The sequence below is a fragment of the Sphaeramia orbicularis genome, chromosome 22 (genome assembly GCF_902148855.1).
Source record: "Sphaeramia orbicularis chromosome 22, fSphaOr1.1, whole genome shotgun sequence".
NCBI lineage: Eukaryota > Metazoa > Chordata > Actinopteri > Kurtiformes > Apogonidae > Sphaeramia > Sphaeramia orbicularis.
In genome coordinates this window covers 10724909-10742537 of record NC_043978.1, presented here as the reverse complement: position 1 = coordinate 10742537, position 17629 = coordinate 10724909, and the positions used below count along the sequence as shown (strand labels likewise).

Below are 17629 nucleotides of genomic sequence, written 5' to 3'. Positions count from 1 at the left end.
CCCAATGTTTGACGAATATTTCTAATTTCAGATCAACGGTGAAGGTGATTTTTTCCATTTTCTAAGTGTCCCATGTTATTTGAACCCATTGCTGAACAGTTGGCTCATCTTGCACCATCCATTTTTAAGTTACTGCTTTTTTCCTGCTGCCAAAAGAACATTCCAGAGATATTCATCGATTTTCATAGCAGGTGTTTTGAGTCCGCTTTTAGGCTTTCTATGTTTTCTTTTCTGTCTGTTTTAGTCACATGACACACACTGGAGTTAGTACTTAATTGCATAACCATTGTTTTTATGACTTTTGATGGTCTAATCATTTTTTTCCGTGACTGTATATGGACAAAAGTATGTGGACACGTTGAATTCAGGTGTTTCTTTTCTAACAGGGGTCTGGGATACAAAACAATAATGACTAATGTCAGAATAGAGTTTTATATTGGGATAAATATCATATTGATTATTGATATTGAAGTTTCTATGTCAAAACCTCATGAACAGGACATCTTACAAGTGTAGACGTGATGTGTCCCAATATTTATGTCCAGATTCAAGAACAGCAGCAGAGTATTTTTTATCAACAGTGACAAATTAAAGGAAAAACCAACATAAAACAGGTCTGAGAACAGAACTACAGATTCAAAGCACTGTGGAACTGGAGGATTTAGTGTGTTTTCCAACTTATTCTTAGAAATTTGATATAAATATTTAATTAAGTGGCAGTGTTTCTATATCTAAAGGCAAAACATTCCATGATAACAACTATATGGACAGAAGTATGTGGACACGTTGAATTCAGGTGTTTCTTCTCTAACAGGGGTCTGGGATACAAAACAATAATGACAAATGTCAGAATATGGTTTTATATTATGGGATAAATGCCATTGCATTGGTTCGTTTTGGTTTAAAGTGTTATCTTTGTTTCCAAAATGACTCAGAGATGGTTTTGACTTAATTTCTCTCAACAGATTTTTTTTTTTTTTTTAATTTTTAAACAAATGACTATGATTTTAAATGTTCTTCCTCCAAATTTCTAAAATATTTTTCCTGCTCTGAATGTAAGTAATAATTTTCTACCACAACTAACCATCTATTGTCATCACATCTCACTGAGGAAGAAAAATCTCTCATTAAACTTTAAGGAAATATTGATGTTTTTATCTCAAATCCTCATGAACAGGACACCTTACAGATGTAGACATGTGTCCCAATATTTATGTCCATAAAGTTAAAAAAAATCAGTATTTCTTTAAAGTTTAATAGGTAGAACATTTAAAATCATAGTGTAAGAGGGAAAATTGGAAATGCTTTTAATAAGCAAATATTCTGTTATCAGCATAAGCACAGTAATAGTAAAGACGTGTTCATGATGATGTCATACAGACATGGTTTTTGTGTGTTCTTGTATAATTACTGTATAATGTTTACGTATGTAAGTTTGTAGTAATATTAAGTTGATATTCTGTTACGTGGGATTCCGCCGGGGGGTGGGCACTGCTCTGGGAGATGAGAGATAAGTGAAAATACAGAGTTGAGTTGGACTGGACTGTACGTTGGATCTGACTAAAAAGTTATGAGAAAGACTTTGAACCTGTTCTGACTGATGTGTTCCTTCATACACACACACCAGTCGCTTACAATAGTCATGGATAAAAAAAACCCAAACAAAATCAGTGATGAAAAAAAATAAGTCAAAACAATCTCTGAGGCATTTTGGAGGCAAAGATAATTTAAACCAAACTAACCAATGCAATGATATTTATCCCATAATATAAAACCATATTCTGACATTAGTCATTATGTTTTGTATCCCAGACCCCTGTTAGAAAAGAAACACCTGAATTCAACGTGTCCACATGCTTTTGTCCATATAGTGGATGACTTAGGCAAACATGCTATGAGTCTGACAATATATAAGTAGAATTAGGGGTGTGTATCGGCAAGAATCTGGCAATACGATACAAATAACAATATTAGGACCACAATGCGATATATCGCGATATATCACGATACTGTTAACAAGGCAATGGTTTGTGTTTGTTTTGTTTCTTCTTCTAACAGAATATTTCCTGGAAAATTTTAATTATACCAGAAATATACATAGATACTGAACAAATTTTTATTTGATCAGAACAGGATTTAATACGATATCACAAAATTTTCCACTGTAAAAAACTAAATTTTGTTATTATTATTATTAATAATAAATAAATAAATAAATAAATTTTTACAGATATTGCAGTTTAAGATCCTGCTCAAATGTTCATATTCTATTAGTTGTGAAAAGAATGTACAGTGGACAGTCCCTGAATCATCTAACATCATAACATTATTTTAATGCAATCCCAACACAGAAATTAACATCTGCCTCTCAGACAGTGAAAAGTGCTTTTAGGATAATTGAAGTAACCATGATTTAACAAAACAGTGTTATCAGTTTTAAAAAAAACTACATGCAATATCACAATACTACTTTTTTAGCATACAAACAACAGAGCAAAATATCCATTTAAATAAATACCTAAAAATACTGATACAGTACTTTTTAATATCGATACAGTGTCATGAAATGCAAATATCACGATATATTGCGGAACCGATATTTTCTTACACCCCTAAGTAGAATAGATCTTTACTGTTACTGTTACAGGAACAAAGAAAGTCCATTTAGCAGCTCTGTTCTGTTTAGAAGCAGACGCTTACAGTGCAAAAAGACAAAGAAAACTCACACAAAATAATGAAAAGTATTGGCAGTATACAAAAACTACAAACATAAAATATTAAATGTACCATACTACTGAAATACTACTAAATACTACTAAAATGTACAAAAGCTAACTATACAACAGATAAAATACAACATATAAGAATATATAAAGGCAGCATGTGTAATATAATATAGTAGTATAAATATGTACAAGGTTAAAACCAAAGTGCATGGGTGTGGTATTTGCACTGACGTGTGTGTGTGTGTGTGTGTGTGTTTGTGTGTGTGGGTGGGGGTTGCATGGTCCATTAGACTGGGGGTGGGTGGGGTGGGGGTGGGTTATTCATATATTCAAATATTGATAAAGTTTTTATTTTTAATTAATTAATTAATTAATTAATTAATTAATTAATTAATTTGTTTATTTATTTATTTATTTATTTATTCTATTTTATTTTTTTAATTTTTAATTTCTTATTATTTTTTAAATTGTTTTTTATTTTTATTTTTTAAAATTTTAATAAAAAAGAAATAAAGAAAAAACAAAAATATATCGATAAAGTTCAGATTTGTAATTCAGCGTCTGGGTTTGTACTGGTGTTCTTCTGTGACTGAGTGACCTTTCCTGTTTCCAGGTCAACGTTCGCGTCACCACCATGGACGCAGAGCTGGAGTTCTCCTTCCACCCCAACACCACCGGCAAGCAGCTGTTCGACCAGGTGTGTGTGTCGCAGGATGCATAACGAGCTTTATGTTTGGTTATCTGCCCCTGGGGGACTTAATGCGCCCTTTTTTCCAGTTTTCCTGAGTTAAAAGGTTCATGTTCAGTCCATCAGAGACTGTATACGACGTCAGACTGCAGATAATAGGACATCGTTAGCACCAGGAATGACTTAACTGAGCCCAGGCTGCAAATGTATGCAAATAATCAACACAATATTCAACAAAATGAACGAAATTATCAACAAAATTACCTAAAATGAAGAAAATAATCAATGAAATGAACGAGTAAAATAAACAAAATTACCAAAAATGAATAAAATAATCAAGAGAATGGGCACAGTTGCATAAAATACTCAATGAAATGAACGAAATAATCAACAAAATTAGCCAAAGTGAAGAAAATAATCAATGAAATGAGCAACAATGAGTAAAATAATCAACAAAATTACCAAAAAAGAATAAAATAATCAACAAAATGTGCACAATTGCATAAAATACTCAATGAAATGAATGAAATCATCAACAACAGTTAACAAAATAATCGATGAAATGACAAAAATGCAGACCTGGAGGACTTAATGGGCCCTTTTTCCCAGTTTTGCTGAATTAAAAGGTTCATGTTCAGTCCATCAGAGACTGTATACGATGTCAGACTGCAGATAAAAGGACAATGTTAGCACCAGGAACAACTTAACTGAGCCCAGGCTGCAAATGTGTGTAAATAATCAACAAGGTATTCAACAAAATGAACGAAATACTCAACAAAATTACCTAAAGTGAAGAAAATAATCAGTGAAATGAACAATAATGAGTAAAATAATCAACAAAATTACCAAAAAAGAATAAAATATCAACAAATTGTGCACAATTGCATAAAATACTCAACAAAATGAACAAAATAATCAACAACAGTGAACAAAACAATCAATGAAATGACCAAAAATGAAGATAATCAATGAAATGAACAACAATGAGTAAAATAATCAACAAAATGAACAAAAGGGAACAAAATATTCAACAATATTAAGAAAATGATTAATGAAATGAACAACAATGAATAAAATAATTGATAACATGACCAAAATATTCAACAAAATGAACAAAATAATCAACAACAGTGAACAAATAATCACCAAATTACCAAAAATAAAGGAAAAAAATCAATGAAATGAACAGTGAGTAAAATAATAAACCAAACTATCAAAAAAAAATTTAAAAAAAATCAACAAAATGTGCACAATTGCATAAAATACTCAACAAAATGAACAAAATAATCAACAACAGTGAACAAAATAATCAATAAAATGACCAAAAATGAAGAAAATAATCAATGAAGTGAACAGCAGTCAGTAAAATAATCAACAAAATTACCAAAAAAGAATAGAATAATCAACAAAATGAACAAAATATTCAACAAAATTAAGAAAACAGTCAATGAAATGAACAACAATGAATTAAATAATTGATGACGTGAACCAAATATTCAACAAAATGAACCAAAATAATCAACAACAGTGAACAAATAATCAACAAAATTACCAAAAGTTAAGGAAATAATCAATGAAATGAACAACAATGAACAAAATAATGGATGACATGACCACAATAATCTATGAAATTACAAAAAAATAATAAAATAATCAACAAAATGTGCACAAATGCATAAAATATTCAACAAAATGACCAATAATGAACATATTCAACAAAAATGAATGTAATAATCAACAAAATGACTAAAAACGAATAAAATGTACAACAAATTTAACACAAATAAACAAAGTAATCAATAGAAAGGAACAAAATAATCACTGAAATGATCAAACTGAATGAAATAATCGATTAAATGAAAAAAAAGTGAACAAAATGGCTAAAGATTATTAAAATAATAAATAAAATGAAAAATGAATTTAAAAAATGAACAAAATGACCATAAAACTATTAAAATAATCAAGAAAATCACCAAAAAAAGCAGTAAAATGATCACCAGAATGAACATGAATTAATTTCAAATTCAAATAATTTCAAGTATTAAGTTGCTAAATTACTAGAAAAAATAACAAAACACTTAGAAAACAACAAATAATAGTGAACAAAAAAATCTACCAAATAAAAAATAAAAGTAAAAATGTTTCAAATATTCAATAAAATAACAAAAATATCAACAAAATAATCAAATATTTACTTTTATTAAAAATTAACACCTCAAAACTTATGCAAAACTTATTAAACTCTTGTAAAAAATGAATGAATAAATGTTTGTATTTAATAGATTTCCATGTATAAAATGTGGATGTATATTCAAACACACTTCATTACAACACTGACAGTAGAATAAAAACACATGTATTCTAGAAAAAAACAAACAAAATAATGATGTTATATTAGATAATGCATCGTTATGTCTGAAAAATACATGTAGATGGTTTCAGTTTTTAAAAAGTGGACACTGAGGGGGATGGTTTTCTGCTTTTCTTTGTATTAATGCATCTGTTTCTGTTTAGTAGCAACGGAAATAAACAAACCTTTATCTGGTTTGATGATGCCATCAGCCACTGTGATATGACATCACCATGCTTTAGCTTTAGCTTTAGCTTTAGCGTGTAACAACTTCAACTGTGCTCTGGTCTGAGGGTCTACAGTAGGTTCCTGATAAAGGGGTCTGAGGGTCTACAGTAGGTTCCAGATAAAGGGTTATGAGGGTCTACAGTAGGTTCCTGATAAAGGGGTCTGAGGGTCTACAGTAGGTTCCAGATAAAGGGGTCTGAGGGTCTACAGTAGGTTCCTGATAAAGGGTTATGAGGGTCTACAGTAGGTTCCAGATAAAGGGTTATGAGGGTCTACAGTAGGTTCCTGATAAAGGGGTCTGAGGGTCTACAGTAGGTTCCTGATAAAGGGGTCTGAGGGTCTACAGTAGGTTCCAGATAAAGGGTTATGAGGGTCTACAGTAGATTCCTGATAAAGGGGTCTGAGGGTCTACAGTAGGTTCCTGATAAAGGGGTCTGAGGGTCTACAGTAGGTTCCAGATAAAGGGGTCTGAGGGTCTACAGTAGGTTCCTGATAAAGGGGTCTGAGGGTCTACAGTAGGTTCCAGATAAAGGGGTCTGAGGGTCTACAGTAGGTTCCTGATAAAGGGGTCTGAGGGTCTACAGTAGGTTCCTGATAAAGGGGTCTGAGGGTCTACAGTAGGTTCCTGATAAAGGGTTATGAGGGTCTACAGTAGATTCCTGATAAAGGGGTCTGAGGGTCTACAGTAGGTTCCTGATAAAGGGGTCTGAGGGTCTACAGTAGGTTCCTGATAAAGGGGTCTGAGGGTCTACAGTAGGTTCCAGATAAAGGGGTCTGAGGGTCTACAGTAGGTTCCTGATAAAGGGGTCTGAGGGTCTACAGTAGGTTCCTGATAAAGGGGTCTGAGGGTCTACAGTAGGTTCCTGATAAAGGGGTCTGAGGGTCTACAGTAGGTTCCAGATAAAGGGTTATGAGGGTCTACAGTAGATTCCTGATAAAGGGGTCTGAGGGTCTACAGTAGGTTCCTGATAAAGGGGTCTGAGGGTCTACAGTAGGTTCCAGATAAAGGGGTCTGAGGGTCTACAGTAGGTTCCTGATAAAGGGGTCTGAGGGTCTACAGTAGGTTCCAGATAAAGGGGTCTGAGGGTCTACAGTAGGTTCCTGATAAAGGGGTCTGAGGGTCTACAGTAGGTTCCTGATAAAGGGGTCTGAGGGTCTACAGTAGGTTCCTGATAAAGGGTTATGAGGGTCTACAGTAGGTTCCTGATAAAGGGGTCTGAAGGTCTACAGTAGGTTCCTGATAAAGGGGTCTGAGGGTCTACAGTAGGTTCCTGATAAAGGGTTATGAGGGTCTACAGTAGGTTCCAGATAAAGGGTTATGAGGGTCTACAGTAGGTTCCAGATAAAGGGGTCTGAGGGTTTACAGTAGGTTCCTGATAAAGGGGTCTGAGGATTTACAGTAGGTTCCAGATAAAGGGGTCTGAGGGTCTACAGTAGGTTCCTGATAAAGGGGTCTGAGGGTCAACAGTAGGTTCCTGATAAAGGGGTCTGAGGGTCTACAGTAGGTTCCTGATAAAGGGGTTTGAGGGTCTACAGTAGGTTCCTGATAAAGGGGTCTGAGGGTCTACAGTAGGTTCCTGATAAAGGAGTCTGAGGGTCTACAGTAGGTTCCTGATAAAGGGGTCTGAGGGTTTACAGTAGGTCCCAGATAAAGGGGTCTGAGGGTCTACAGTAGGTTCCTGATAAAGGGGTCTGAGGGTCAACAGTAGGTTCCTGATAAAGGGTTATGAGGGTCTACAGTAGGTTCCTGATAAAGGGTTATGAGGGTCTACAGTAGGTTCCTGATAAAGGGGTCTGAGGGTCTACAGTAGGTTCCTGATAAAGGGTTGTGAGGGTCTACAGTACGTTCCTGATAAAGGGTTATGAGGGTCTACAGTAGGTTCCTGATAAAGGGTTATGAGGGTCTACAGTAGGTTCCTGATAAAGGGTTATGAGGGTCTACAGTAGGTTCCTGATAAAGGGGTCTGAGGGTTTACAGTAGGTTCCTGATAAAGGGGTCTGAGGATTTACAGTAGGTTCCAGATAAAGGGGTCTGAGGGTCTACAGTAGGTTCCTGATAAAGGGGTCTGAGGGTCTACAGTAGGTTCCTGATAAAGGGGTCTGAGGGTCTACAGTAGGTTCCTGATAAAGGGGTTTGAGGGTCTACAGTAGGTTCCTGATAAAGGGGTCTGAGGGTCTACAGTAGGTTCCAGATAAAGGGTTATGAGGGTCTACAGTAGGTTCCAGATAAAGGGGTTTGAGGGTCTACAGTAGGTTCCTGATAAAGGGTTCAGAGGGTCTACAGTAGGTTCCAGATAAAGGGTTATGAGGGTCTACAGTAGGTTCCTGATAAAGGGGTTTGAGGGTCTACAGTAGGTTCCTGATAAAGGGTTCAGAGGGTCTACAGTAGGTTCCAGATAAAGGGTTCAGAGGGTCTACAGTAGGTTCCAGATAAAGGGTTCTGAGGGTCTCCAGTCTGTAGAACCACTGGCTTCCTGTTACAGACAGGTTTAAAGCCGACTGCAGGACCATAACTGTACTTTAATATAAGTTTTTATTTGTTGGTGAAGGTTACCAGGACCATCGGCCTGCGTGAAACCTGGTACTTTGGGCTCCAGTTTGTCGACGCCAAAGGATTCATGACATGGCTGAACTTTGACAAGAAGGTACGTTTTCTTGTTTCCTTTAATATATTATACTGTGAATATGTTTCTGAAATCTTTACCTTTACCGTTATTGCTTTATTTTATGTCAGATTATTTTATTTTATAACAAATAATGCACAGTGATATTAATATTGCACGTGTTTTATTAGAGAAAACGCATTAATCCTATTTTTCCTTTTTCGTGCACGGAAGCAAATCCATTAAAACCACGAATCCTCCATAACACAGAAAAAAAAAAACACTTAAAATAAAATGTTTTGGCCATATCACTTTATTTCTATCAAAGGTGATGACTATAAATTTAGGGAAAGTTTGAGGAAAATGTTTTTTGTTCATTTTAATCTTTACGTTTTGTCTTGGAAACGAAAAAATTAAAATAACTCAGAGTAAAAACATAGAAATACAAAAGGCAGGATCATTTCACTTCACTTTCCAGAGGAGAAAAATAAAATCCTCACTGTTAAACTGGAAGCATCTGTTTGCATCTGTTACTCATTTTTTCCTTATGACCTTTTGTTATAGATAAGTTATAAAGACATTTATTTAACAGAGATGTTTTTATGCCTCTAAAGATGGTTGAATTGTGTTTTAGTACACGTGTGCAACTTTTCTTTGTTTTATCTTCTGGTTGTGTTTTTAGATGTTATTTATCCTGTTATTGTGAGTCTGTTTTATCAGTTTTAGTTTTACGGAAGAGGATTAGGGCCGCTGGGAAAAAAAAAAAAAGGTCCTAAATATATTTTGTTGATATTCTGAAAAAAAGTCAGAATTGTAACTTTTTTTCTCAGAATTCTGACAATTAAATATTTTTTAGGATTGTTCTGAGATTAAAGTCAGAAGTTTGAGAAAAAAAAAGTTTGAATTCTGACTTTAATCTCAGAATTTTGACTGTTTTAAGTTTTGTTTTGTTTTTTATCATTGATTTGAGATTAAAGTCAAAATTCCGAGAAAAAAGTCAGAATTCTGAGGAAAAAAGTCCGAATTCCTAGAAAAAAATCAGAATTCTGAGAAAAAAGTTTGAATTCTGACTTTAATCTCAGAATTCTGACTGTTTTAAAAAAACATGTTTTTTATCAATGATCTGAGATTAAAGTCAGAATTCCGAGAAAAAAGTCAGTATTCTGAGAAAAAAGTCAGAATTCCAAGAAAAAAGTCAGAATTCTGAGAAAAAAAGTTTGAATTGTGACTTTAATCTCAGAATTCTGACTTTTTTCCTCAGAATTTTGACTGTTTTAAATATTTTTTTAAATTAATGATCTCAGATTAAAGTCAGAATTCTGAGAAAAAAAGTTGGAATTCTGACATTTTTCTCAGAATTCTGACTTTTTTCTCAGAATCATAATTTAAAAAAATATGTTGGACCTTAATTTTAATTTTCTTTTTCTAGTGGCCCTGGTCCTCTGCCATATAACATATCTTATCTTACATCTATATATTTTTACTAGTTTTATTTATTTATTTTTTTATTTATCTTGTATTTTTACCTATATCCTTGGACAGCGCTTTGGGCACTTGTTGTCGTTGTAAATGTGCTGTAGAAATAAACTCGTCCTTGTCCTTGTTCAGGTCATGTCCCAGGAAGTGAGGAGGGAGACCCCCCTGCAGTTCAAGCTCAGGGCTAAGTACTACCCGGAGGACGTCTCGGAGGAGCTGATCCAGGACGTCACCCGGAGGCTGTTCTTCCTGCAGGTGAAGGAGGACGTCCTGGGGGAGGAGATCTACTGCCCCCCAGAGTCCGCCGTCCTGCTGGCCTCCTACGCCGTCCAGGCCAAATACGGGGAGTTCGACAAGTCGGTGAACCACGCCGGGTACCTGTCGACTGAACGCCTGCTGCCCAAGAGGTCAGTGTCAGTGAACGCATCGTCATTCAGGAGCTGTATCATAGATTCAGACCAGAACGACTGATTCTCAAATGTATGAACTTGTTTTCATCCTGCGACAAACAGACTGTAAAACACACACACTGAGGTTAGACGTTTAACATAGAAGACTTATGTTCTGTAAATAACTGAGTTAATTATAAGAGCAATAATTAACTCAGTTATTTACAAAGGAAACGTCAAACTAAAAGTAAACTTACAGAACATGAGGTGAAGTCAGTGGTACATGTGAGTGGATGAAAAAGCGAACATGACTATTTTACATCAACCCTTTCATGCACAGTGGTCACTACAGTGGGCAGCTATTCAAAACTGTTCTCCTATATATTCATGGATTTTGTTGTTTTCGTTCCATGTCAGCCAACACAGTGGACACTTATGCACCATCCCATACACTGACATTCATACCGTTACTGTAACTTTCCTGTTCTTGATAAACCTGATCTGCAGGAATATGTTTGAGTGTAAATCAGTTGCTAATTGTTATTAGACTGTGATTAACAGGGTTTTTTTTAAACAAAAAAGTTGTTTTTTTTTGCATATTATCTTAGTGTGTAATAACCTGTATCACAGTTAGTACTGGGCAGCGATGAAAATTTTTACTTGCAATTAATTGCATGGATTTCTGCGATTAATCGCAAAGTTACTGGGGGCGGGGGGGGGGGCGGTTGCCGGCCTCAACAGTGTGTATTGCCTTTCAGTGATACTTCAGACTGGAAGTACTCCAGTGATAAAAAATAATTCCACATGTCAGTGCTTCCAGACAACTGTGTCCTTCTCACCCCCACCATCTGAGGACATTTAAAATGAAAATGTCCATGGAACAGACCAGTACTTTTCTCCATGTTTATGTCCCCACCAGTTTATTTCTGCTTGTGAGTGATTGACAGGAGTCTTAAGCCCACTAATAAGTACTAATACTATTAAGCCCAATAATATGTGATGTTCAGTTGTTCAAAGCAAGCAAAGGGGGCCCTCTAGTGGTCGGAATAAGTTGCACTAACGTATGTTTTGTCCTTTCAGTGTTACCGTAGTCAGTTCAGACATAAGAAGGAACTAACAGACACGTTTCTTTCACTCTGTTTGTATGGCCCCAAAAACGTTTGCCTGTGAGTATTTTATGTTCAGTTGTTGTAAGAATGAATAGTATAAAATCTATATAGGCTGGCATATTATACCTAAACACAACCAATGAATTTACATAAACTTAGCATGAGCCTGCATAAAGAATTAGCAACCCATCTCCGACTGGTAGCATAAACGAATTAGCTTAAACATGTTAATAACACATTGTAATAAACACATCCAAAATAACGTCATAAACATGTTTCTAACGGCACGTTTGCATGTGAAATTATTTAGCAAACAACAGAATGATTGACACATACAGGCGTTGAACTGCAGGAGTTACACACAGTTCGATTCAGCATTACTCCGAAACTTCGCTCACTCTCCTCTCAGCTACCTGCAGTTCACACAGAGCACCGGCATGTGGCGCGCCAAAATACAAGCATGAGTTTCAAAATAAGAGTCCGTATGTATAAATGAACTAAGACTTGCTTGAAAGGCAGAACGGCATTATCGGGAGATTAAAAAAAAATTGTCGGCGTTATTTAATGAATGAGTTAACGCGGTAATAACACGTTAACTTGCCCAGCCCTAATTATAGCATGTTAAAAATGTGACAAAACATCAGATTAGCAGCATTGAAAAAATATATTTCATAGTTTTTACACAGTTTGTCAGTAAAGGCATGTTTCTTTGCTTCAAAAATTAAACGTATGGTGTCCAGCTGTGTGGACATTTTTGTAACCATGAAAAATAGGTTCATAAAAAATTTCAATCGCATTGTTTTTTTCATGCCTAAAAAGAAATAAAAACACTCAGGGAAAAAAAACATGATTAAGGTTCTCATAATTTATGCATGAAAGGTTTAATAATATGACATTTAGTTTGAGTAAAAGTATAACGTAGTGTAAAAAAAACTAAACAAAACTGCTCAGAATAGAAAGTGAAGCTGCTCACTGTACTGTTTAGATTTTCAGTAAAGGGCAGAAAGTGCCAACACTTGCAGATCATTAATTGCCTTATGGTGAAACGTGCAGGAAAATAATTAACGTCGCAGGTTAAAGTCAGTGGAAGGGTTGATGAGTCATTTCCTGGCGACATTCCACTCGTCTTCTGTCACCGTTACAGGATGTTTGGTTTGTTAGATGAACTTTCCTTCTGAAGTGCCTTTGTGCAAACCACCAAAGCCTTAAGTGTCTTAAAACTGGATCGATCTCAGTTTCTTTTCACTTTATTTATGTCTCTATCGTTAAGTTATCGGTGCATTAAAAGTCTGAGTTTCTGTTTCTATTCTAGAAGGTTAGTCAGTCTTTACTTTTATTCATTTCATAGTTATTTTTATCATAAGAAGGTGTAAAAAAAACCCCCAAACAATAACATTTTTTTTTTCTTTGGGCATTTTCAGTGGTCATGATAACTGCAATAAAAAATAAATATCACATTTCGTTCCATTTTAAATGTATCATTATGTTTATTCTATTGTTTTACTTGGTATTTTTATTCACTGTTTTTAATTGTACAGCTGTTTTTATGTCTTAAATCAATTCTTGTATTTTAGTCTATCATTTTGCTTTTTTTATTCTTCTGTACGACACTGTTTTTTAATTGTACAGCTGTTTTTATGTCTTTTTAATCTATTCTTGTATTTTATTCTTATACTTTGGTTTTTATTTATTCTTCTGTAACAGCACTTTGGTCCACTGTAGTTATTTCAAAGTGGTTTACAAAAGAAATGTATATAGAGAGAGCTTAATTGTTAATCTTCCCTTTTATAAGTAGCTTTGGAAAAAAGCCAAATGCATAAATGTAAATCATATTTCCTCAAATAATGTCCCCGCTTCTATTTACCTGTTACTCATCATTATGACTGTACACTGAGTTTTAAAAAGTCACAACACAGAAAAATGTGTAATTTTTATAATATAATATTGCATTTGTACATTTGTTTGTAGTTATTTATAAGTATATTTCATATCTTTTACAGCATTTGCATTTGAGTGATCATATTATAGCTTGATTTATTTCCAAAAAAACAGATTTTTTTGTTTTTAATTCTCTTTTTATTGAAGGAATTTAGATTTTTTTAGACATTGAAAAATCTGACAAATACACAAACTATACACATCCAGAAAGTAGATGTAAAAAAACCCAACAACAACAATAAAGACAAAGAAAAACCAAAAACATTTACAGCAGCTCATCCTTGTCTTAACGTACAGGATCTCAAAGTAAAGAATCAATGTATAAATAAAGACAAATAAAAACACAAAAAACATATTTCCTCCAGAGGATTTTGGGTTCATATTCATGCAGTTATCTCAGCAAAATCAGATCTCAAATGCTTCACAAATCTCACCCATCCTTTCCTGTGATGCACAAAAAAATCCATCTTAAAATTTACAGTGACAAAAAAACACATGTTCAACTACAGCGCCCCCATGTGGATGACTCATACTACTCATAGACGCTAAAATCCATAGGGTTCTTCCAGTAGGGGTCCACTATGTTGGTTATCAAGGAGAAGAAATCCAACCAAATCTGTCCGAGTTATCGACAAAACACCAAGGAGCTCTGGTGACGGTCGGGATAAAACCATTATATCCATTAAATCATAGAGGATGCAGTGGTGAGAGACGGATTTAGACAGATTTGAAATGAAACGTACAGAACCATGATCCACTGACTCCAGGCTCCTTAAAGTGGAGGTATCTGCATTAACAGTAGGTCATTATAATCCAGTGTTTTTAGCTCACCGGTCAACAGGCTGTAAACTATTGTCGTCGTGTGGCGTCCGGCGTCGTCTGTTGTCCATTACAAAAACTTCAATCGTCTTCTTCTCTGAAACTACAATTCCAATTGACTTCAAACTTGGTGTACAGCTTCTTTATGATGATGTCAACAAAAGTTAGTGAAATTATTTGGATCCGGATCTGATTCTGGATTTGGTGCGACTTTGAAAAATTTCCCCATTATAAGAGATAGGAAGTGGATCGATGCAATAACTCAGTAAATATAAATGATATCCAGTGTAAATTTCTACAGTCCAGCCCTGATGGGGAGATGACCAAAACATAAAGGCCACATGCTGATCAGGCTCTTCTTCTGGATCCGGGAACTTACAGAAAATTTAACACGGGCTCTTATGGGGAAAACATTTCAATCGTCTTTTTCTCTGAAACTCCAGTTCTGATTGACTTCAAACTTGGTATACAGCTTCTGTATGATGATGTCAACACAAGGTATTGAAATTATTTCGATCCGGATCTGATTCTGGATTTGGTGCCACTTTGAAAAATTTTCCCATTATAAGAGATAGGAAGTGGATTGATCCAATAAATCAGTAAGTATCAATGATATCAAGTTGGAATTTGAATTTTTTACAGATCTGATTGGAATATGACCAAAACATGGGTTATTTCTGTAATAGAATAAATACACAGAACTGGGTGATAATAAATGGCATCTGGATACATTTCCCAAAGCTTTTAATTTGGCCGCTAAGCTACAGAGCCATTGGTCCTATTTTTCAACCTTGGGGTCGGGACCCCATATGGGGTCGCCTGGAATTCAAATAGGGTCACCTGAAATTTCTAGTTATTGATAAAAATAAAAACTTACTAATAAAAAAAATCTATGGTGAGTTGACAGAGACAATCCCAATCCATAAAAGACAAACTGTGAAGCTGAAACTCTTTAACGTGTTCTTTTGTTGGCGGCTCCAAGAATAAGTCCAGATTCTTTTCGGTCTCATTTTTATAAATTTATTATTGGTTTGATCTGATCACAAACAAAATATAACTCAGCTGAGGATCCACACCCCAAGTGGGGAAATGGAGCCAGAACATTGCAATGCACATCACTTTTATAATCCTTGTAAACTGATCTTCAAACTATGGGCTGAACCTCTTGTGCTATAGGTGGGCTGGGTCACAGAAAATGGACTGGGGTCATCTGACTGTAATGTCAAGCAGATGTAATTCCTCAACTCAGTGCAATACCCCCTGTTTAGTGTTTACCTCTTAATCTCTAGTTGTTTACGATCGTCTGTGGGCATGTGTATTAGTCCTATGATCATGAATCTGACAGTTTAGTATGTGACCAAGATGTGACCTATCCTAAGAAATTTACGACTGACCAGTGAAACAAAGAAAATCTAGTGACACAAAAGAATCCTAACTAATACTGACTAATACTAATACTGACTAATATGTGATTAAACTGAAGAATTCAACTATCTAAATTAAAATAACATTTCAAACTGCAGCACTGTGGTTCTGTTTATCTGTCAAATGTTCATAGTGGTCAGTTTCAGATGCTGCAGCTCTTTCATAATTCATAGTTTGAGTTCTTGTTTGTTCAGTATTAATTGTCAGCCTTGTAAATTCAAGCTGGACCAAGGTTATTATCGTTAACGAAAAGGAACGAAATAACGAAAAGTAAAATTGAAAAAAACATTTTTGTTAACTGAAATAAATAAAAACTATAATTACAAGAAAAAAACGATAACTGACTGAAACTGTATTGTGTGCTTATAAAACTAACTAAAACGGATAAAAATTATGTATAAAATTCCCTTTGTTTTCGTCTTTGTCAATGTTGATATAGGATCGAACGTGAAAATTTCATCTAAGATCAGCGGTATAAGAGAGGTATAGAAGTCAGGAGGCCAACAGTGAAAGAATGGCAAGTTTCATCACCCCCTCCAACCTGCTATAGGGAATTTATCCATGGTACTGTACATATGTTTGTGTCTGTGCTCAGTCAGAGCCCCCCTAACCCCACCCCCAAATAAAGTGTCCAGGGTAACCTCACTTATTTCTTTGAATAGGATGGCGAGGAAGATAAAATATATGAAAAAACTGAAATTAAAAATAAACTAAACTAAAACTAAGCATTCAGAAAAAATGACAACTAATAAAAACTAGCAAACCTGCTCTAAAAACTAATTAAAACTAACTGAATTAGAGAAAAAAAGTCAAAACTAAATAAAACTAAACTATGATTAAAAATCCAAAACTATTATAACCTTGAGCTGGACTGACTGTACATATCCTGACCAAATCCAATTCTCCCTTTGTGCAGTAATCTACACCTGGCTTTTCTGCCTCCGTCCACAATAATATACATCAGGGGTGTGAAATTCATTTTAGTTTAGGGGCCATATTCAGCCTAATCTGATCTAAAGTGGACCGAACCAGTAAAATAATGTAAATAATAGGATAAGAACTTATAAATAATGTTCACTCCAAAGTTTTTTTCTGTTTTTGAGTGAAAAAAGTCAAATTCCATAATGAAAATGTTTACATTTACGAACCGTACTTGAACATAACATGAACAAATATGAACCTGAAAATTCTTAAGAAAAATAAATGCAATTTTAACAATATTACGCCTTAGTTTGTCATTTATACATGTGCATCACAACGTACAGATCACAGTGGATCTACAAATACGCACAACATTTAGTAACAGGCAGAATACTGGTACAATTCCACATACTTCTCTTAAGAAATTTCAGGTTATTCACATTTTTTGTAAAAGGCTAGTCTGTAAATGTAAATATTTTTGTGTAATTTTACTTTTTTTTTTACACTACAACAAAGAGAAAAATGTGTTGTTTTCGTTATTTAGAAGTTATTACGATAGAATTTTAACTGGTCTGACCCACTTGAGATTGAATTGACCTGAAATGATTCTAACATTTTTGATCGTTAATATCGTCAGTGTAATATTTGCATTTCACAAGTTCATCCCAGGGGCTGGATTGGACCCTTTGGCGGGCCGGTTTTGGTCCCCAGGCCGTGACACCTGTGATATACATTATATAGCCTAAATATCCTCTAACATTAACCTTTATTTGCAACATAGTATAGAAAACTATTACATGATCTGAAAAAATGTAATTTTAGCAAAAAAAAAAAAAAAAAGTCTCAGTTTTGAATGTCTGGGGTCACCACAAATTTGTGATGTTAAAATGGGGTGACGAGCCAAAAAAGGTTGGAAACCACTGGTGTAATCCACCCCAGACGGACACAAACATGAAT

At 34.8% G+C, this 17629-nt stretch overlaps 1 protein-coding gene across 1 annotated transcript in view; it reads left to right on the top strand.

Moving 5' to 3' along the window:
* Positions 1-3339: 3339 nt before the first annotated feature.
* Positions 3340-17629, top strand: part of ezra (ezrin a) — a 67558-nt gene continuing 53268 nt past the window's right edge. Inside the window, exons 1-3 of the mRNA XM_030126937.1 lie at positions 3340-3423; positions 8542-8637; positions 10204-10478. Of these exons, the coding sequence (XP_029982797.1) occupies positions 3361-3423; positions 8542-8637; positions 10204-10478 (434 nt within the window). The 5' untranslated portion in view covers positions 3340-3360. The remainder of the gene's footprint in view (positions 3424-8541; positions 8638-10203; positions 10479-17629) is intronic.